The sequence below is a fragment of the Mercurialis annua genome, linkage group LG5 (assembly GCF_937616625.2).
Source record: "Mercurialis annua linkage group LG5, ddMerAnnu1.2, whole genome shotgun sequence".
Taxonomy (NCBI): domain Eukaryota; kingdom Viridiplantae; phylum Streptophyta; class Magnoliopsida; order Malpighiales; family Euphorbiaceae; genus Mercurialis; species Mercurialis annua.
The window spans coordinates 20,402,674-20,423,671 of record NC_065574.1 but is presented as its reverse complement, the minus strand read 5'-3'; the positions used below and the strand labels follow the sequence as shown (position 1 = coordinate 20,423,671).

The 20,998-nt window shown below is 38.1% G+C and overlaps 4 protein-coding genes across 4 annotated transcripts; 1 reads left to right on the top strand and 3 right to left on the bottom strand.

Annotated features, from left to right (window-relative positions):
- Window positions 1–5,507: 5,507 nt before the first annotated feature.
- On the bottom strand, window positions 5,508–6,555 carry LOC126681685 (putative E3 ubiquitin-protein ligase SINA-like 9). The gene is made up of 2 exons (XM_050377237.1): window positions 6,039–6,555; window positions 5,508–5,545 (listed from the first exon to the last, which is right to left on the bottom strand). The coding sequence occupies exons 1-2, from the start codon at window positions 6,553–6,555 to the stop codon at window positions 5,508–5,510; spliced, it is 555 nt and encodes a 184-aa protein (XP_050233194.1).
- A 7,886-nt stretch (window positions 6,556–14,441) lies between these two features.
- LOC126681683 (PKS-NRPS hybrid synthetase cheA-like) lies at window positions 14,442–16,902 on the top strand. The gene is made up of 4 exons (XM_050377236.2): window positions 14,442–15,460; window positions 15,549–15,772; window positions 15,851–16,216; window positions 16,298–16,902. The coding sequence occupies exons 1-4, from the start codon at window positions 14,442–14,444 to the stop codon at window positions 16,900–16,902; spliced, it is 2,214 nt and encodes a 737-aa protein (XP_050233193.2).
- A 598-nt stretch (window positions 16,903–17,500) lies between these two features.
- Window positions 17,501–18,235, bottom strand: LOC130015540 (uncharacterized). Its single transcript, XM_056105877.1, has 2 exons — window positions 17,786–18,235; window positions 17,501–17,707 (listed from the first exon to the last, which is right to left on the bottom strand). Exons 1-2 carry the CDS (start codon window positions 18,233–18,235, stop codon window positions 17,555–17,557), a joined length of 603 nt encoding a protein of 200 aa, XP_055961852.1. The 3' UTR covers window positions 17,501–17,554.
- A 48-nt stretch (window positions 18,236–18,283) lies between these two features.
- LOC126681682 (protein MAIN-LIKE 1-like) lies at window positions 18,284–20,352 on the bottom strand. Its single transcript, XM_056105876.1, has 4 exons — window positions 20,203–20,352; window positions 19,440–19,770; window positions 18,933–19,352; window positions 18,284–18,837 (listed from the first exon to the last, which is right to left on the bottom strand). The coding sequence occupies exons 1-4, from the start codon at window positions 20,350–20,352 to the stop codon at window positions 18,284–18,286; spliced, it is 1,455 nt and encodes a 484-aa protein (XP_055961851.1).
- Window positions 20,353–20,998: the final 646 nt, after the last annotated feature.

Sequence of the window (20,998 nt, the reverse complement as noted above, 5' to 3'; positions counted from 1 at the left end):
TGAGTCTGGTAAGTCTGACCAGTCTAGCATGTAGGGATTCGAGATAGTTTTCCAGGGATGTATTTGTTTTGAACAACAAATCAAAATCTATTGGAAACGTTTTAACATTGTGGCGTCTTGGACTGTTATCAAGGGCGAAATCTCCCGGATTGGTCTTCTAAAAAGGGCGAAATCTCCCTTGAGGCTCCTGCGTGTGCAGAGTCACGGTGAAATTTACACCATATCAAACGGATATCGCCAAGATAAGAAATATACAAGTGCCAGTATCTGTACATATATATCCACTCTTTGTTTTTTAGAGAGTATGATAAAAAAGGTACAAAAGTAATTTCTACAATATTTGACTTCAATTCATCGACTGATCCGAACGTCAAGTGCCCGGCTCTTCATGCATACTCGTGTTTCCGACGTCGTAGTTATACATATCCTATCCCGTAGATATACAAACTATACATATCCTATCCCGTAGATATACAAACTTAAAAGATTCATCTGTTTTTTTTTATAAATCGAAATATATTAAAAACCATCAAAGGTGGCAAAACACCTCCTCTACTCAAAGCTTTCGCACATGAAGTGGCACATACTCTCTTAAAAAAAAGAGTAACATCCTGAAAAAGAATACAGTAGGGATTTCTGAAAAAAAACCATGCCTGAATAAGAAAATCTCCTATTATGTGACATCCATTACAACTCGTGTTCCAATTACCCGGATTTCGAAGAACAACTTACTAGAAGATCAGTAAATAAGAACGGAGTAATGATTACTTCAGTTTCTAGACGGTTTGTCTACAGTGACTTGTCATATCTTGTATGAGGGGGCAAATTGCCAATATAAGGGACAATTATCTTTATAAATTGAGGGGGAAATTGCCAAATACGGGTTAGTTGCTTATAATTAACAAGTCGTGACTAATTTGCCCACAAAATAAGTTTATGTGTTATTTTCCAATTGCTTACAAGTTGATGGGGCATATTTCTACTTAAATTTTTTTAAACTAAGTTAATACACTATCAGAAATCCAAGAAAAATTATTGTAGGCAATGTTGCGCCATGACATTTGTGCGCTAGCCATATGAAAAAGTTATTGATAAAAAATTAAACAAAAATTAAAAGATTCTCTATCATAAAGGCTAATTGGCTTATTGTAAATATGGCATAAAAAATTAAACACCCTCGAAACTCATACGACGTCGCTTGACAAGGATAGCTAATGGAAGCCTATGCATACTTATCTAGACGTGGCTATCAAACGACGCCGTTTCAAATATGCTCCCCTGCTTTATCCAAGACTTCCGGGTTTTAATTTGAGGTAAAAGAAGCCCCGATTTTAATTGAAAAATTTAAGATTCCAAACGAGCTAATATTATATATTTTGTGCCAATGGGACGGAAAAGGAGTCGGAGCATTATTTCTCTTACCGGCGCGGATGTTGATCCACCGCAAGACCTAAATCCGGCCAAGAAGTCAAAAAATGTTGGTTCGACAACTAGGAAGGTTTGTGTTTTACTTGTGAAAATTAATTTGATCAGAAGTTTACGTTTATCCTTATAGTTATTAGTTATCGTTTTTCTATTTCCTTTCTGTTTTAGGCCGATAAAAGGAAGCAGTTAGCCGAGCCACTTTGGGGTGATGGAGAGATGTCTCGTTCGGAAACACTTGCGACGCCAAAGGTACAATTTCATGTGATACTTTAGATATCTCGCTTACCTATGTAGATAATTCGAGGTAACCAGCTAAACGGAGTTGCTTTGTTTGTAGAAGTGTGAACCTATCGTTTATCTTCGTCAGCATTCGTCATTAAAGACTAAAGTTAGAAAGCATCGGGAGTTTAAATGTGTTGAACAGCTTATTGAGAAACTTTCTGATCGCCAAAAGGAAATGTTTAGGGAAACATGTTTTGGGTTTTTATTGGAATTGCCTGAATTCCATATTCAAACGAACTTAATTCACAAATTGCTTCTGATGGAATTCAAACAACCCGACCCCGATGAATTATGGTTTGATGTGGCCGGTGTTAGACTTCGATTTAGCATCCATGATTTTGCTTTGATTACAGGACTAAATTGTTACGGCAGCACCAGTATGTCCTTCGAGAAAGGTTTGGAAACGAAAGATGGGCTCTATGAGAAATATTTTGCAGGTAGTGTATGCAGCAAAACCTTTGATAATATGTTCATTAGTCACGTGGAGAAGGCCAGTAATACAGACGCTGTGAAGCTTGCCGTGTTGTGTGTGATCCAGATGATTATTTTCTCAGGCCGGCCAACCATCTGTGTGGATAGGGACATGATCGACTTCATTGATTATGGGGATTACAATGGGTATGCTTGGGGGAAGGATGCTTATACAGCCACTATTTGCAGTATTAAAAAGAGCCCGGTGGAAGGTTTGGAAAGAACGGAGAAGGAAGAACTTATTTACGGCTTCCCGTATGCTCTACAAGTTTGGTTTCACGAGTGCTGTCAGGGGGCACAGAACTATTTTACGGCCATTGTCTTCAAAGAAGACGTTCGTATTCCTCGGATGTTGGGTTGGAGGTCCGTGTATTTAGGAAAAAATATCAATGTTAGTACTATGTTTAGAGACGGCATGAATTCGGTAAGTTATGATCAGCACAGTTAGTGTTTGTCCAGTTAGGTGTTCACATTTTTTTCTTTTAACGTGTCCGGGTGTTGCAGCTTCAGCCATGTAATTTGACGCCTACTCCTGACGAAATTACGCAACTGGGGATTGCCGATTTCTGGGTCAGAGAGGAAAATTCGAGGTCTAAAGGCCCCGAAGCAGATAAAAGTGGAACCATCGTCGATGATGATTGGCAGGAGGAGACCATGTCACGAATAAATATATCCGGCAAGTTTATTTTTTGTGCGAGAAACCTATTGTCTGACATTCATGCAACTTTATGTGGAAACAAGAAGCTCGAGAAGGCAGCCAATGAGGGATCTTCTGATGCAGGAAGGGTGGGACTTCAATTTTCAATTTCGTTCTGTCTATATTAATGTCCCCATACTGGATTAACAAAACAACAGATGTATAAGTGATACACAATAGATTTAACTCATTGTCCGAATGTTCTGTTCAGTGTGAGGTCATGAGGAACGAGCAGGCAGTACAACTATGCGATGTGGCAGGAGAGAAAGAAACTAAAGAATTAGTGAACCAAGAAAATGACGATGTAGAAATACCTGGAGAACATGAAAAAGAAAATAAGGTACAGGAAGGTGAGGAAGAGGAAGTACAAAAGGAAGACGGAGAAGCAGAAACGGTAGTAGAGTAGAAAGGATACGAAGGTGAAAGTGATAAAAACAATTCTGCTGAGAGAAAGGTAAGTTGTCTGTTCATTGATTAGTAATAGCGCATGTTTACTTTCATTCGAACGACTGACATTTGATGTTTCAAGGACTTCCTATACGCGATGTCTACATAGGATGATTCGTCTCCTGGCGTGTACATGAGTTGTCCAAATGAAACAATTACCAAAATTAGTAATCGAGAACCGAAAAAGGTACTTTTTAATAATTTTATATTTAATTACAACAGTATGTTAGATTATGTATGGTAGGTTTTGTTCAATTCTATGTATAGTAACAATATCACTTTTATAGGATCCCTTTGATGATGAATCTCGTCGTCAGGATGGATGTAGCATCAGTGTTGCTTCTCCCAATTCTGCTGTCTCGCATCCGTTTAGAGACTCTGTAACCGATCATGTGGATCCGCGTAGATTCGAAGATTTTACGCATTGGCCTAATGTGGGCCTCAAAAACAGAAAGGGGTAATACTATTAAACATATTTTGTTTACTTTGGTTTTTTTTTCGTCTAATTTTTTAATGTCAACGGAATTGAGGACTCGTACTATCCTGGGAATGACCTTATGGTTTCTCCAATGAGACTTGGAAGGAAGATTGTTGACAAAAAAACATGGTTTTGGTCTCTAATGACACCCGGTCAAAATGTTTCCTACGATGTAAGCTCTTTTCTTCTGTTAAATTCAAATGGCTTTTGACTTCAATTTTTGATCTATCTTTAACAATTGTACAACATATAGATTGCTTCTTTTATTACATGCGGAAGGTGCACGCCTTTTCGGCATATGCTTACACGGATACCGAATTTGATCAAACCGTTCAGCTTAATTATTGTGAATTGAAAGAACGTGCACCGTGTAGTATGGTGTCAAATTTCAACACAGCATGGAGAGATGTCGACCAAGTGCTGATGCCCATGATAGTTAATACAAATTATTTTATGCTTGGCCGATATGTTTTCAAGGAGAAAAAGATATATGTGTACGGTTCGATGAGTGAGCAACAACATATTCAAGCTGCATACACCACAGCGGCAAAATATGCGACGATGATTCCCTATTATTTGTAAGTGTGCGAGTTCTGGGAGAAAAGGCATGACATCGAATGCAGCAAAGATCTGCTCGGCACGTTGGAGGTAGAGATAGTGCTTGGACTACCGAAACATATCGAATCGTAAGATATTGTTTTTACATTGCTATACTACACAGTTATTTTCCATGTTCCATATCATAATTTTGAATAAGATCACTGTTTATTTCAGTGATTCCGGTCCTTATATTTGCTGCTTGGCTGAGTTTTTGACTGAAAACGTTTCTGTTCCCCGCAAGATTGATATTTCAGCGTATCGCATGAGACTTGTTGGCTCGTTGTGGCGATTTGGAGTGTTTAAGAATAATAGAAAAAAGTATTGGTGATGGCAAGGCTGGCTCGTTGTCGCGATTTGGTGAGACCAACATGACAACCATCATCTTGCGCAATATTGAAATATTTTTTCTGTCAATATAAAATGTTCAAAAATTGAGAACTTTTTTTGTGTACGGGGTGTCAGGAAACTGATATTTCTGGAATAGAACTTTATATAATGTTTTTCCCGCTCCATATCTAACGTATATCTATTTTGTTTACGCTTATTTAACATAAGCATTGACAAGTTCTCGATGATTGTCGGCATCAGTAAGTGGCAATTTATTTCAAACACCCTAAATAAAATATTATTCGGAATTGGGCTTACCTCTTCGCTCGTGAGAGTCGATGAATACGTACCAAGAGGGTGGCATCAGTAAGTGGCAATTCATTTATTGTCTAATGTAGTATTGGGTTTTAATAGATCGGTGCTTTTGTGTTTTACTTTGAATTTGCAAAGCGGTGGTTTAATTAAAATTATGAACTATCTTCAACGATTACGAATTGTCCTGAAAAATTGAAATCCGAATAAAAATTTATATGCCAAGTATTTTAACAAAAAACAATCTCAGTGTTACTTTCGAAATAACTGTATATTACCTTACTATTCGTGGAATAAAGCGTGGATATTAAAACACATCCGTCGGTTTCTGTATTTTCCACCCTTTTCCACACGAACAGTATGAAAAAACGACTGTGGTAGGTGAATTCCAACATATTTTATATTACATACTCTTCTACCAAAAAGACAAACTACCCGGGTATTATTTTCGATATGTGTGGCGCCTCCTCACCAAGAAACTGTATATACCGTAAATACTAAATAACCTGTAAAGATAATAATCCATCTGCGAATTGATAAACGGATGGAGACTAAAACTGTTCTATAATAATCAGGAATTTCTTTTGAAATCAAGTACTGTGGATATTATAATGTCAAACATAATTATTATTTTTCCCTTTTCGCTATCATCGGCATATCTATGGATTAGACATGGACTGATAATTTTAATAATAAATTTAATTTTCAAATAATACCCGATTGTACGACGCCGTCCCATTGGTGTTTAAAATATAAAATTCGCAGCATCACGCTACTATATTGATCTAGGGGATCATTAAGTTGATAAATACGACATATTTCATGATACGTACGCATAAAAAAGGTCATCCAAATGTACGTACTTGCATGGTTTCCAAAGAAGCCTCAAACAAACATTTACATCAACATCGTTTGGATATATTCATATAGGTCATCCCGAATTTATAAAGTGAATTTAAACAACTAGAAATTACATAATTTATTTGTGATTCTGCATACCTGAATCTGAATCTGAATCTGAATCGTCTTGTAAGGGGGGGTCTATAAGCCTTGCAGTATCAGCATACACGATGATATCCAAATTTGTGAAACATTCAGCAACAAATGTACAACTTCCACCAAAAACAGTGGCTACTGGAGGCCTGTTATAAGCTTCAATGGATTGAAAATTGCCAGCAAAAGATTCAACCTTTATGCATCTACCATCACTAAATTTTTTTTCAATAACAAAATAGTGGGGGCTACTTGATGACGGTGCAAGACGACTCAATGTTAAAATGTTTCCAGTAGGTTGTGAATTGTTGTGCAAAACAAATACAGCATTGGAGTTGTTCTCTTGTAAAACAACAAAAGACTCATAATCAACTCTAAGTGAAACAACAAAACTGCTATCAAAATCAAAATTAGTAACAGAGTGATTATGCATCATTTTGCAGTGAGCATAAATAATTTCAGATGAGCCAATGACAGGACAGCCTGAAATAGGGCACGAACAATCAACAAATGATGGATCCATTGCTGCTCTGATTACTAAAAAATAGATTAATATGAACTTTTTACAACTATTCAAATGCTTAATGGGTATAAATTAACCAAACGACCTTTTTATAGTACAATTTGAAATGACACAGATTTATGACAAGGCAATAAAGGTAGTGGTGGATAAGTGGTACATGGTTTATTAATTCTGCATTGACTCAATGTATCTAACTTAAAAGCTACTACTAGTAACTAGGTCGATGGAGATTGTGTAAAATCATATCGGTTTTTATTTTACAACTGTTCTGTGTGATATGGAACGTCAAAAATTGAATGCAACAACCGCTTCGCAAATTAAAGTAAAATAAAAAGTCACCGATCTATGAAGCCCCTGCGTGTGCAGAGTCAAGTTGAAATCTACACCATATCATGGAGGATATCACACGGATAAAAAAACACTCATACCTTTTATCTAGGTAACATACGGTTAATATCTAGAATTGCAAATGACACCTACATAACTCTCTCTAAATTTCCTTCCTACTCTCAAAATTATTTGTGTTCTGATTATTCTCTAGACAATAATGTATTATTGATTAAGATTTGATTTGAATAAATAATACACATACAGTTTATTTTTATTGGTGTATTTATAGACGTATATACGATGTATATATGATGTATTTAATTTACAAAAATATTTAAAATTAAAAAACTCTTTAAGTATAGAAGGAGTATTAGTTTTAAAAAACACACAAATAAGAAAAATAAATTTATATTTTGCATTTTCATAATTACCGTCCTTCCCGAAGCAACGCTTCAATCTCCTTTAAACGTTTCGTTTCGACTACATCTCCCTATAAATAGCCCTTCAGGTTTCTTCCGTGTCGTATTCAACTTCTACTTCTTGTCAGTTCTATCTTTTTGCGAGTTTTTCTTTAACCAAAAGATTATATTTTCCTTTCCTCTTTCCTCCTATTCCCGGTGATTACTTTTACCAGTAATCCGATGGGTTTCTTTTGTGAAGATCGTAACTTTTCCAAGGAGCGCAATCCTATTTGCTGTATTCCCACCATTTCCTCTTGGTGATTCTATTTTCCTTAGCATTTTCCTTGGTGTTTCATTCCGAATCTCCTTTTCGGACGATGATGATCAGAGAAGGAGAGAATAAGATGTTAACTCAGAACTGGAGTCATCATTTACAATTAAAACAGATTTGTACGTTAATTGATTTTATTAAGTTCATGTAAAGAGTATTGGAACATATAGAGTATGAAATCATTGAAATGGCACAAATGCACAAGATAACCTTTGTATCTTAATCGTTAACTGATATACATATCTTCTTGTCCGTAGTCCTAACTCTGCAATTAAATATGTATTTACGAGATATCCGACGTGTAGCTGACATATATATCTTTATCCTTTTTTACATTTATCAATTTCGACAAAATGTTTTTTATAGAAATGTCCCGAATTGAATAACAAGGTATTCATAAAATATCATTGTATTTTTAAATATGCAAATATAGTTAAAAACTTCTTTCCAAAAAACTGATCCTGAGTCCTGGCCTTTACATCTATCTTTATATCTAAAATTATAACAAACCAATTAATTGAAGACTCCTGGAATTAAGTATTTCGAACTCTGATAGATTGAACTTTGCATTCTTGTAGGTACCAAATTTTTCAAGCCGAGGACACCTCAGAATGAGCTTCTAAAATGTAGATTTTCCTTGGTATCAAAATGTGAGATTAATTCCACTCCTCGATGATATGTAATCAGCATGAAAATGTATCGCACCTACAGATTACAGTACAATGTGCATTATTGGTTGACATATCTATGGGATATCTTGGGGTTTGGTTCAAGGTATTTGTTTGCCTTTGATATGTTTCTTGTTCCAGTCTATTTCCTTTGTAGTAGCTTAGCTTTCACAATTTTATGTTAGGGAACAATCGCTGTCCTTCCTGGAGATATGACTCCACTTTGGGTTAATAGCTTCATGATTATTTATCTTCGGAGTTGGTAAAATAGATGCTTGTTTATTTTTACTTTTCACCGGTCTATATGTACGTTGCATTTATGTGGATTTGTATTCCGGAGTCCGATCCGAACGTCTCTGGACGTCCTTCAGCTTTCGTGGGGGACAACCCACCCGGATTCGTCTTCTAAAAAGGGCGAAACCTCCCTTGAAGCCCCTGCGTGTGCAGATCCACGGTGAAATCTACACCATATCCCGGCGGCTATCGCCCGGATAAAAAACGTAATGGTGCCTGTATCCGTATATATCCGCTTTTCTTATTTTTAAGAGAATTCGATAAAAAAAAAAGTTACATGCACACATCCTTTGGGAGTTCGATAAAAAAAAACAGACTATGGTTTTGAGCAAATAAACTGTTGTAGAACTTTGGGTTAACAGCTTCATGATTATTTATCTTCGGAGTTGGTAAAATAGATGCTTGTTTATTTTTACTTTTCACTGGTCTATATGTACGTCGCATTTACGTGGATTTGTATTCCGGAGTCCGATCCGAACGTCTCTGGACGTCCTTCAGCTTTCGTGGGGGACAGCCCACCCGGATTCGTCTTCTAAAAAGGTTGAAACCTCCCTTGAAGCCCCTGTGTGTGCAGAGCCACGGTGAAATCTACACCATATCCCGGCGGCTATCGCCCGAATAAAAAACGTAATGGTGCCTGTATCCGTATATATCCGCTTTTCTTATTTTTTTGAGAATTCGATAAAAAAAAGTTACATGCACACATCCTTTGGGAGTTCGATAAAAAAAACAGACTATGGTTTTGAGCAAATACACTGTTGTAGAACTTTGGGTTAATAGCTTCATGATTATTTATCTTCGGAGTTGGTAAAATAGATGCTTGTTTATTTTTACATTTCACCGGTCTATACGTACGTCGCATTTACGTGGATTTGTATTCCGGAGTCCGATCCGAACGTCTCTGGACGTCCTTCAGCTTTCGTGGGGGACAGCCCACCCGGATTCGTCTTCTAAAAAGGGCGAAACCTCCCTTTAAGCCCCTGCGTGTGTAGAGCCACGGTGAAATCTACACCATATCCCGGCGGCTATCGCCCGGATAAAAAACGTAATGGTGCCTGTATCCGTATATATCCGCTTTTCTTATTTTTTTGAGAATTCGATAAAAAAAAGTTACATGCACACATCCTTTGGGAGTTTGATAAAAAAAACAGACTATGGTTTTGAGCAAATAAACTGTTGTAGAACTTTGGGTTAACAGCTTCATGATTATTTATCTTCGGAGTTGGTAAAATAGATGCTTGTTTATTTTTACTTTTCACCGGTCTATACGTACGTCGCATTTACGTGGATTTGTATTCCGGAGTCCGATCCGAACGTCTCTGGACGTCCTTCAGCTTTCGTGGGGGACAGCCCACCCGGATTCGTCTTCTAAAAAGGGCGAAACCTCCCTTTAAGCCCCTGCGTGTGCAGAGCCACGGTGAAATCTACACCATATCCCGGCGGCTATCGCCCGGATAAAAAACGTAATGGTGCATGTACTTTTTTTTTATCATACTCTCTAAAAAATAAAAAAAATGGATATATACGGATACATGCATTTGTACATATCTCATTTGGGCGATATTTGCAGGATAGGTGTAGATATTTACTAATATAAAGTGGAGATACAAAGGTTATCTTGTGCCATTTCAAATAATTTTAATGAAAATAATTACATGCTTATAATTTTAAAATAATTTACAGATAAGTAAGTTCAAATTTGTGATTTTAGATAAAAAAAAAATACTCATGGCTTATTAGTTCCTGGATGGTTATAAACCAAGAAGTCAATATATAACATGAATATCTGCTGCAAATTAAAAGCTATGCCTTTGATTTTGATGAGTAGCTAGATAATACAGGACTATGGACTAACCTGACATAATAAAAATAGAGTTTTCTTAGTTCTAATAATCAGAAAAAATAATACTAAGACAAGCTTGAATCCTCATGCGTCTACTACCAGAAAACAACAACTAAAAACACATACCAGACTAATAAAAACAATTATAATTTTACACCAACTTGCATACATGAGGCACTTGTAGAGCAAAATCACATGTACAGTCTAAAGGCTTTGCAAAATCATTTCACACCCAACTTTCTCATCGCCTACATTAACAGTTGGCAGTTAGAGTCGATCGCTGGACTCGCAGGCCTATCTCAACAGCATCGACGCCGGTAACAAGTTGTGACTGCATTGTTTTTTAATCTCTGGCCGGTGCAATATTTATTAATTCTGGATACAATAAAGAGGCAATGATCAACAGCATAAGGCCACTTTTGAAGCCATTGATCACTCCAGACACCATTAAGCTGCACCCCGTAAGAGAACCGACTGAATTATGTCAAAAGGAACATTTCGACAAGAAGAAATCAATCACTTCCCATTTGCAAGCGGAATGCTAAGGAAAATAGAATCACTAAGAGGAAATGGTGGGAATACAGTAAATAGGATCGCGCTCCTTGGAAAAGTTACGATCTTCACAAAAGAAACCCATCGGATTACTGGTATAAGTAATCACCGGGAATAGGAGGAAAGAGGAAAGGAAAATATAATCTTAATGGGTATAACCAAACGACCTTTTTATAGTACAATTCGAAATGAGACAAATTTATGACAAGGCAATAAAGAGAGCGGTGAACAATACTATTTGCCAGCTGCCTTAGCAGGATTACCTACAATCTTTGTGGTGGCACTCTCCTAGGCTGCCACCACACAGTGAGATAAAGGACTGTGTGATGGCAGCCCAGGAGAGTGCCACGACACAGATTGTAATGCAGCATTGTTCTTTTCGACTACGAAATTCATATCTACAAATAAGATAAGAAAAAAAACATAATTAAATGGTTGAGGAGTATCAGATATTACAACTCTTTATCGTAAATTTTCATAACCTGTGGGCCTAGCTTGGCTGGCTAAGGCCCCCATTTATTAGGGTTTAGGCTTAGTATTAGTATCAGGGTTGGGTATTAGGGTTATCCGGCTATTAATGACACTTATCCGGCTACTCAGTTTGATTTGATTTTGAGAGAAGAAGTTTTGCGTTCTTAAAGAACAAGGGGTCGTTGGAAGAGAGTTAATTGTAATTAATAATCCTTGCCTATTCAATGTCCATACTCACCGCCAACATACCTTCCAAGAATTATTAATGACTAGCAAAATGACCAAGCGGCTTCTGCATATCTCAGTCTATGACTAAACAGGTCTCTTTAATGATGATTACTTCAGTTTATAGACGGCTTGTGTACAGTCACTTTGCCATATCGTATTAAATAGGGAAATCTGAAGTCAGGATTTACACGGTACCCGAATACTCTTGTAGGGCTTACGTGGTTCGACTTTAGAGTTATCTGAAGATAAATATCCGCACAGAGGCGTTTCATTTATATCAACCTTTTGTTAATGTTATAAATATTTATAAATGAGAACAAAGTTACTGAAACTAATGGTTTAATTTTAGTGGAATTTGTAATATATTTATTTAATTTAAATTTTGCTTTTTCAAATTAGTTGTCTTTCATAATTACCGTTCCTTCCCGAAGCAATGCTTCCTTGTTTTTCATAATATTTTAACTTATTTTTTTCTCATAGTCAAATCAAACAAGAAAAGACTTTTTCTCTCATTTATTCTTAAATCTACAAACTTAATCTTGATATCTATGGCATATCTCTCAAAGAAAAAGGAAACATATCTACGGAAAACATAACTCTCAAACATCAGATGAACGACTCTAGCGGACTTGGAGATGATGACTATCTGAGTGCTTGGATTGGTGTGAGCCTGTGAGGTCAGTATGGTTTGTTATCTGGTAAACTTTGATAAGTCAATCCTCCAACTTTCTTGTTCCGGAAAAGCAGCATTTCGATAATTTCACTGTTTGTGATTACTTCAGTTTTGATAATTCCACTGTTTGTGATTACTTCAGTTACTCATTAAGAGCCCTCCTATATAAATAAATGTGTTTTTCAAAAATAATTCCACTGTTTGTGATTACTTCAGTTTCTAGAAGGCATGGTACAGTGACAAGTCATACTGTTATCTATGGCATAACCCCTAGTCCGGTAGTCCTAACTCAGCAATAACATATGTATATACGGGATATCCAACGTGTAGCTGCATTATTCTGATCCTTTTTCACATTTATCAATTGCGATAAAATGATTTTTTGTGGAAATGCCCCTAATTGAACTGCTATTTATGGCATATCCTCTTGTCCGGCAGTTCTAACTCAGCAATTAAAAATGTATCTACTAGATATCTGTGATCTGGCTGCTACATATCCTTGTACTTTTTTACATTTATCAATTTCGACCAAATGTTTTTTTATAGAAATGTCTCGAACTGAATAACAAGACATCATTGTATTTTTAAATATACATATATAGTTAAAAACTTCTTTCCAAAAAATTAATCCTGAGTCCCGGATTCATCCCTGGACGTCCCATGAAGCCCCTGCGTGTACAGAGTCAAGTTGAAATCTACACCATATCGTGGCGGACATCGCACGGATAAAAAACGTACAAGTGCCTGTATCCGTATATATCCACTTTTCTTATTTTTTAGAGAGTTCGATAAAAAAAAGTACAGGCACACCTGGTGTTCCCGGCGTTCGATTGGGGTAATCCATGTTTACCTTTTTTTATGGGGTTTACTATTCGCCGCCCCAAATTACTGGCCACCGCCCCAAAAATTATCATTTTACCCTTATTGTAAAAAAAAAAAAATTCTGAACCAAAAAAAAAAATGTGTTCTCTCAAATGATAGTAGTCCACATTTACTAATTCGATTAAAATGACGGATAACGCTCGTAATTCGTCGGGAAACGAATATCCACCATCCGAAATTAGCGTATCCGGATTTGCCGAGGTATTTTATCTATTTTACGTTCGTTTTAATTTTATTTAATTTTTTTTAAATATTTTTAAATGGTCCATCGCCGACAGATGGCGATGGACCATATGGGCCATCGCCCAACGATGGCCCATGGCCGCATGGGCCATCGCCCAACGATGGCCCATGGCCGCATGGGCCATCGCCATCTTTGGGCGATGGCCCATATGGTCCATCGCCATCTTTCGGCGATGGACCATTGGGCCATCACCCAATGATGGCGATGGCCCATGCGGCCATGGGCCATCGTTGGGCGATGGCCCAATGGATCAATTGTCCCTCGGGGACGATTCCGTCCCTGAGGGACAATATTTTTCATTTTTTTTAATTTAAATAAATAAAAAAAAAATTTAATTAATGAATTTAATTAATGAAATAAATAATTAAATGTCTTTAAATTAATTAATTTTTATTAGTTAGAGATCAATTAAATTCTATTAGTTATAATATAAGTTTAGTGTTTTAATTAAATTTTATGTGGACTACTATTTATTTGTTAGTGTTTTTAATTAGAGTTTCGATTAAATTTAACTTTTTTTGTTAGCGAATTTTTGTATTCATGTGTTTAATGTTATTTTATAATTGTGATTTTATTTAACTAGTGTAATTTTAATTTATTTTTCTGAAAATTGTTACAATTATTTTCGTTTTGCAGGTTCATTTAGAAGATTATGGCAGTGACGGTATCGATTACAGTGAACGGTTTTTTTATGAAAACGGGTTTGAAAGTGATACCGAAGCAATAAATTGGGCAAAGGGAATTGCTATACAGATTGGGTTTGAGCTGGTTATTTCGTCTCACAAGAAAGGGGGGTTGGTAAAACTTTTGAGATGTTGTCGGGGTGAGAGATATAGAGGGTCGCACACAGATTTAGATTTTTTTGCACGAAAGAATACGAAGACGAAGGCCTGCCAATGCCCTTTCAGGATTGTGGTGAAATTTATTAATGGCACATGGACTGTTTTTGCGAAGTCTGGGATTTCAAGTATGCACAATCATGCGTTAGCTGTGTATCCTGAGGGACACTGTCAGATGAGCGGACTGAGCGCTGCGGCCAAAATGATTGTGCGGGATATGAGTGCGGCACAAGCTAAGCCGTGTGCTATTTTGGCGGCTGTTCAAGAAAAATTTCCATCTGACAACCCTACAAGAAGACAAGTTTATAATTACAGAGATAATTTGAGAAAGTCCAGCTTTGAGGATAGAGATATGGTAGGTCAGTTTTTTCATTTGGCTCTGACGCACAACTATTTACACTGGACGCTTTCTGAGGAGAGCACAGGTGTGTTGACCCATCTTTTCATGTCGCATCCTGACTCCGTGCGGTTAGTCCGAACTTACCCCTGGGTGATCGGTATGGACTCCACGTATAAGACCAACAAATACCACATGCCTTTCTTTGAGATTATCGGTATGACTCCTTCTAACAAGAACTTCTTAATTGCATATGCAATTATGAAGGATGAGACTGAGGGGAGTTACAGATGGGTGTTGGAAAGGTTGAGGTTTTTGATTGGCGACCACCTACAGCCGACTTGTATTTTTACTGATCGAGAGTTGGGGCTGCTTAAACCAGTGAAAGAGATATTTCCACATACCCCTCATCTGCTTTGTACGTGGCACATAAATAAGGATGTAGAAGACAAAGTGTTCAAACTGTGTGGGAGAGACACCGCAATAACTGATACTTTCATGAATGGGTCGTGGAAGAAACTTATTAAGGCTCAAACAGAGGAACAATACGTAGCAGCTTTGACCACTGTGAAAATGCGGACTAGAGCGTTTCCAGCTGTGATGCAATATCTTGACTGTACTTGGTTGGGGCACAAAGAGAAGTTTGTATCATGTTGGACAAACAAAGTCTTACATTTTGGAAACACCACTACGTGTAGAGTGGAGAGTGCACATGCTCAGCTAAAGCAGTGGCTCAACTCTAGTACCGGTGCTCTAGACACAGTTTGGACGAAGGTGGACTGCGTTATACAGTCCCAGTTGACTGATATTAGGTATGTTTCTGTAATAATTAATATTTTCTTAATAATAAAAAATAACGTTGACATTATCATTAATTTAGTGTGTTGTCTATATTGGCAGGAAAACACTCGAGGGCTCCAGACAAACTATAGGCGTCCATCGACGAGGTTATCCATACGACCATGTCTCCTACAAAGTCTCCCACTACTGTCTTGATTTAGTGGCGAAGGAACTAAGGCGTATGAGAGAGTTGAGTTGCGATGTTCTAGTTCGTTGTGGTTGTGTGCTGAGAACAACACATCAGATTCCGTGTGCATGTGAGCTGAAAGCGGTGATTGATGCAGGTACAATGCAATACTTTTTATTTCGATAGTAATGTTCTTATTGAAAGCTAATATAAGTGTCGTATATAATATTGTCAGGTGTTCCGATTAGTCTGGACAGTATCCATTCATTTTGGAAGACGCTTGTTATCGGTGACGGGGTTGAAACATCAGAACAAGCCGATTATGCCGCTTTTCAGTCAGAGGATCATCGGTACTTTTGCGGGGTTGTGGAGGAGGTGATGTCTCAAGATCCCTCTATTGTGCGCGACATATCTCATATTATCAACGAGCGACTTCATCCCGAAGAATCTGCTTATCTTGAACCAGAAGTAAAGAGCACGGTGAGAGGTAGACCGAAGGGGAGCACATCCACCAAGCGGAACCCGAGTGTTTGGGAGTACAGTCGTGGTCGTGGCCGTGCCAAGTCATCACAAGGTCGGGGCTACAGTGCTCCTACATCAGGTAAATATATTTTTTATAACAATAATGCAGCGAAGTTAATATATTGTGTATAACAATAATGTCAATATATGTTTTATGCAGATTTTATCCCGAATTCAGAGCTTATTCCTGGAATCATATTGCCATTTGTCACGAAATATGTGGACGTGGATGGCGACGGGAACTGTGGGTTTCGCGTTGTCGCAGATTACATATACGGTGATCAAAACAAGTGGGGTTTCATAAGAAGAAGCATTGCAAATGAACTAGCCGGCAACCCTGGCCTATATGACGGTCTTTGCAGTGATGGGATGCAAGCGGCCATTTCACGTATTAGGTGGGAAGGGGAGGCATGTGGGCGCGATCACTGGATGCAGGTTATAGATGACTTGTTCCCCATTGCCACTCTCTTCAATGTAGCTGTCATTTTCATAAATGGCGCGACGAACTCACAGCCGGGTTTTGGTACGTGTACAATTCTGCCTTTACATTCTTCTGATATCGACTCACGGCCACTGAGAGAGATAGTGATACTATTTTTGGGTAGATACGCTCATTTTGTTCGTCTAGATTTATGTGATAATTTTCCAGTCCCTCCTATTGCCTCCTTGTGGTTCACAAACAGGGATGCTACCGTTGAGTATTTGGAGGGATTGTACGTTCTCAGGAGAGCGCAATGGCAGAGATTGTTAGATGCTTCTGTTTGAGGCCGTGTCACTTGTTTTACTTAGTAATACATTTGGTTGGTGTTGTTGGAAAATATATATGTATTTGTGTTTTACAGGAAGTCCCTGAAAATGGGTGATGCTACTATTATAGAGGAAATGCTGCCGAATTTTTGTTAGAATTTGTTGCTAAAAATACTCTGTAAATATAATATGTGTTTTTTGGTTGGTGTTGTTGGCAAATATATATGTATTTGTGTTTTACAGGAAGTCCCTGAAAATGGGTGATGCTACTATTATAGAGGAAATGCTGCCGAATTTTTGTTAGAATTTGTTGCTAAAAATACTCTGTAAATATAATATGTGTTTTTTGGTTGGTGTTGTTGGCAAATATATATGTATTTGTGTTTTACAGGAAGTCCCTGAAAATGGGTGATGCTACTATTATAGAGGAAATGCTGCCGAATTTTTGTTATATTTTGTTGCTAAAAATTATATTTTTCAAAATAATGTGTTTTTAGGTTGGGATTGATGCTATATATGTATTACATAATAGAGTACTAAAAAACATCACTTAATATGTAGTACTAAAAAACATAATATAATAGAATACTAAAAAACATCACTTAATATGTAGTACAACAAACAAAATGAAAAAAAACCATAATATAATAGAGTACTAAAAACAATAATCTCAATCTGCCAGCCGCCAGTCTGCAATGAGTCGCTCCAAGTCAGTGGTCGACTCAGATATGCTATGATCTATCTCCGGAATGGCAAACGGCGCACTAGCCGCAGTGATACGCGTGAGATTTCTCTGGCTCAGGGAACTGAAACGATTTACCCACTACAAAAGGAAAGTAAATTAAGATCAGTTAAACAATTAAATATATATATATTAATTACTAAGTTAATAAAGACTTACATAATCAATGTTGGAGCGAGAAGGACGGCCTCGTGAAGCTGTAACGTCAGAGCTAAGGACCTGCGGGTGGGAAAATCGTGCGTACCACTCCAAGTACGCGGGATGGCAAGCTCCAGCAAGAACAGTGGCTGGCTCGAGCAACGTCAAAGGAAGCATGCAAGTCATAGGAAAACCCTGCCAGCCGTCGACCGCACCAATCTGAGCCATCTCCACATTGTACAACTTTGAATTCCACGCCCTAACGGCCTTTTCCGGCCGAAGAATAGGCGACGGTATGCTCTGCACATACCCCAGCTGACGTACAAATCTGGCGGACATGTACGGCTCAACAATGTCCCTGTACACTATCCAACCCATGTAAGCAGTCCGCTGAAGGACTGCAGCAGGGTCACCACCAAAGGGAAGCCACGACACCTGCCCAAAATATATAAAATTATTAAAAAATAACATGTTAATTTAATTCAACTAAATATAGAAAATTGAACTATACAATTACATTCAACGTACCTCGTCGGCAGTCAAACTGTCTACGCGGGCACGCAATGATTGAAGCCGGATCTCTGTGCACTCTGTCCCGGATACACTCCAACTACACGCTCGAGGAGTGCCAATCTCTGTAATCAGCCTATCTCGCTGGGGTCTGAAACATGGAAAATACTCGTATATCCAAGCCTGGAGAAGTGTCAGACACCCAGACAAACCGTGACAGTCGCCTCTGGAGGCGATTCCTAACTGACGAAATAAATAGGCCAGTGTAGCAGAACCCCAAGAATAATCCTTCGCGTCTGCGACTCCATCCCTAACCTCCCAAAGACAGGCTGGTTTAACCCGGTGGCCAGTCTTATCGACGAAAAGAGTGCAACCTAGCGTCAGCCACATCCACGCTATTGCCTCAACCTCAGCACTCAAACCCCGTCCACAATTCCTAAAAATGGACTCAATCAGAAACCCTCCATTTTCATAATGCTTCGTCGAATTAGCTAACAAGTCATCCATAGAGATCCCTAAAATCTCTACACAGGAGGCAAGCAACAACTGTTTCCCGGGCTTATCTGAAAACATATTCCAGCCATGTATTATTTTAAGGAATACAAAATAAATTATTAAAATGAATATGTAATTTAAACAAAAATATAGTAAAATTTACCTGAAACCACTTTTCCGTCCACAGGAATACGGAGAATAATCCACACGTCATGCAGTGTAATGGTCATCTCCCCGAATGGCAGGTGAAAAGAGTTAGTATCAGGCTGCCATCGCTCCACAAATGCAGAAAGGAGCGGAATATCCAAGTGACTGAACATAATATCAGGGAGATGCCCCAAACCACTCTCGGCTATCAGGTGTTTAACCTCGTCTGAGGCGTCATGATGCCATGCTGACAGCCTCTTACAAACTGCATGTCTACTCTGACACTTCAGAGTGCCTCGCTCCTCCTTCCCTGTCCATATTCCATAAGCGACATGTCCAAGGAAACTGGGAATAATACTCCCGTCCTCAGGTCCACCTGGCACTGGATCACTAACAGTCCAAGCAGGTATTTCAGTCCTGGCTCTTTTACTCGTCACTGAAATTACAATTACAACAATTAACATAAATTTAACATCTTTTAACTATTATTATTAAATTAATGAAATAATTAAATTTTATTTACCTGATGACGTTTCAGCAATAAACCGTCCATCTTTCCCCTTTTTCCGTCGAATGTTCACGATTGGTCCTAAACTCTCGTCCTCAGAAGTCTCAAAATCAGCATCGTCTATCCGACGGTCTTCCATGTCATCATCCTCCATCCGATCATCCTGTATCTGATCATCGACTGGCGTCTCACTAGCTCCCTCAATAGCAGGAGTCCCCTTCTTGTGTCGTCGGACTGAGGCACTCACACCACGCTTTCGAACATTTCGCTGTCCCGACTCCTCAAAATCAGCTTCAGCTATAATAGGCTTACTCTTTCCCCTGCCACCATTACCGGGTCCTTCTTTCTGCAATTATCAATTTTACAATCAATAATATTAATTAAATTATACTATTAAACTTAAGCAAATAAAAATATATTAATAAAATTCTAAATTGTAAATACCTAAATTTATTTAGTCCGTAAAATTAAAGATTATTTCTTAAAATCTAAAATAATATCACTATCAAAATTAAATTTAATTAAATCTATATAATAAAATTTAATTAAATAAAAAATTATATTATACAACCTAAAATTATACTACTAAAATTTAATTTAACTACACCTATAACTAATAAAATTTAATTTAATTACACCTATAACTAATAAAATTTAATTGTATTTTTCAATTAATTTTTTTTAATTAATTTTTAGGTTGTTTTATTATTTATTAAATCGATTAATTTTAATTTTTTAAATTAAAAAATTTAAATAAAAAAAATTTAAATCGATTTACGGTCCTCGGACGGCGGCGGCGGCCAGGCCGTCGCCGGCGGGTCCTGGCCATCGCCGGCGACGGCCTGGCCGTCGCCAGGCGACGGCCTGCACCATCGCCCGGCGATGGCGATGGTGCAGCAGACCATCGCCCAGCGATGGCGTGCACCATCGCCGGCCGATGGCGATGGTGCAGCAGACCATCGCCATTGCGATGGCGATGGTCTGCTGCACCATCGCCATCGGCCGGCGATGGTGCAACCGGTCATCGCCATCGTCGGACGATGACCGGTTTCCGTAAAAAAAAAATTAAAAAAATTTAAAACTGAAATTAAATTACTTACCGGAGGTCCCCGCCTTTTATCTTTCGCCAATTCCGACATAAATCGGCTCCGATTATTACTTGATTTTGTAATGGATTTTAGAGAATTTTGGTTTGAGAGGAAGTTGAGAGGATGGTTTTTTTGTTTTTTGAGTTGAAAAAGGATTAGGGGTAGTTTGGTCAAAATTGGGGCGGTGGGTAGTAATTTGAGGCGGTAAATAGTAGTCCACTTTTTTATCGACGGGGTGCCTAGTTTGGCAACGGAAGCGGTTCATGATTATTTATCTTCGGAGTTAGTAAAATACATGCTTGTTTATTTTACTTTTCACTGGTCTATATGTACGTCGCTTTTACGAGGATCTATTTTTTTTCCGGAGTTCGATTGGACTCATCCGAACGTCTCTGGACGTCCTTCAGCTTTCGTGGGTGACAGCCTACCCGAATTCGTCTTCTAAAAAGGGCGAAACCTCCCTTGAAGCCCATGCGTGTGCAGAGC

What these genes read in the sequence shown, in the direction of transcription:
- LOC126681683 (XM_050377236.2), top strand. Translation starts at nt 14,442, where the DNA reads ATGCACAATCATGCGTTAGCTGTGTATCCTGAGGGACACTGTCAGATG. An exon ending in GAAAGCGGTGATTGATGCAG is followed by an intron (nt 15,773 to 15,850) that starts GTACAATGCAAT and finishes TAATATTGTCAG; the next exon opens with GTGTTCCGATTAGTCTGGAC. An exon ending in CTACAGTGCTCCTACATCAG is followed by an intron (nt 16,217 to 16,297) that starts GTAAATATATTT and finishes TGTTTTATGCAG; the next exon opens with ATTTTATCCCGAATTCAGAG.
- LOC126681682 (XM_056105876.1), bottom strand. Translation starts at nt 20,352, where the DNA reads ATGGTGCACGCCATCGCTGGGCGATGGTCTGCTGCACCATCGCCATCG. An exon ending in TATTGCTGAAACGTCATCAG is followed by an intron (nt 19,353 to 19,439) that starts GTAAATAAAATT and finishes TTGTAATTTCAG; the next exon opens with TGACGAGTAAAAGAGCCAGG. An exon ending in GGACGGAAAAGTGGTTTCAG is followed by an intron (nt 18,838 to 18,932) that starts GTAAATTTTACT and finishes ATATGTTTTCAG; the next exon opens with ATAAGCCCGGGAAACAGTTG.
- LOC126681685 (XM_050377237.1), bottom strand. Translation starts at nt 6,555, where the DNA reads ATGGATCCATCATTTGTTGATTGTTCGTGCCCTATTTCAGGCTGTCCT. An exon ending in AGATTCAGATTCAGATTCAG is followed by an intron (nt 5,546 to 6,038) that starts GTATGCAGAATC and finishes TTATCTTTACAG; the next exon opens with GTTATTTAGTATTTACGGTA.
- LOC130015540 (XM_056105877.1), bottom strand. Translation starts at nt 18,235, where the DNA reads ATGTTATTTTTTAATAATTTTATATATTTTGGGCAGGTGTCGTGGCTT. An exon ending in CTCGCTCCAACATTGATTAT is followed by an intron (nt 17,708 to 17,785) that starts GTAAGTCTTTAT and finishes TTCCTTTTGTAG; the next exon opens with TGGGTAAATCGTTTCAGTTC.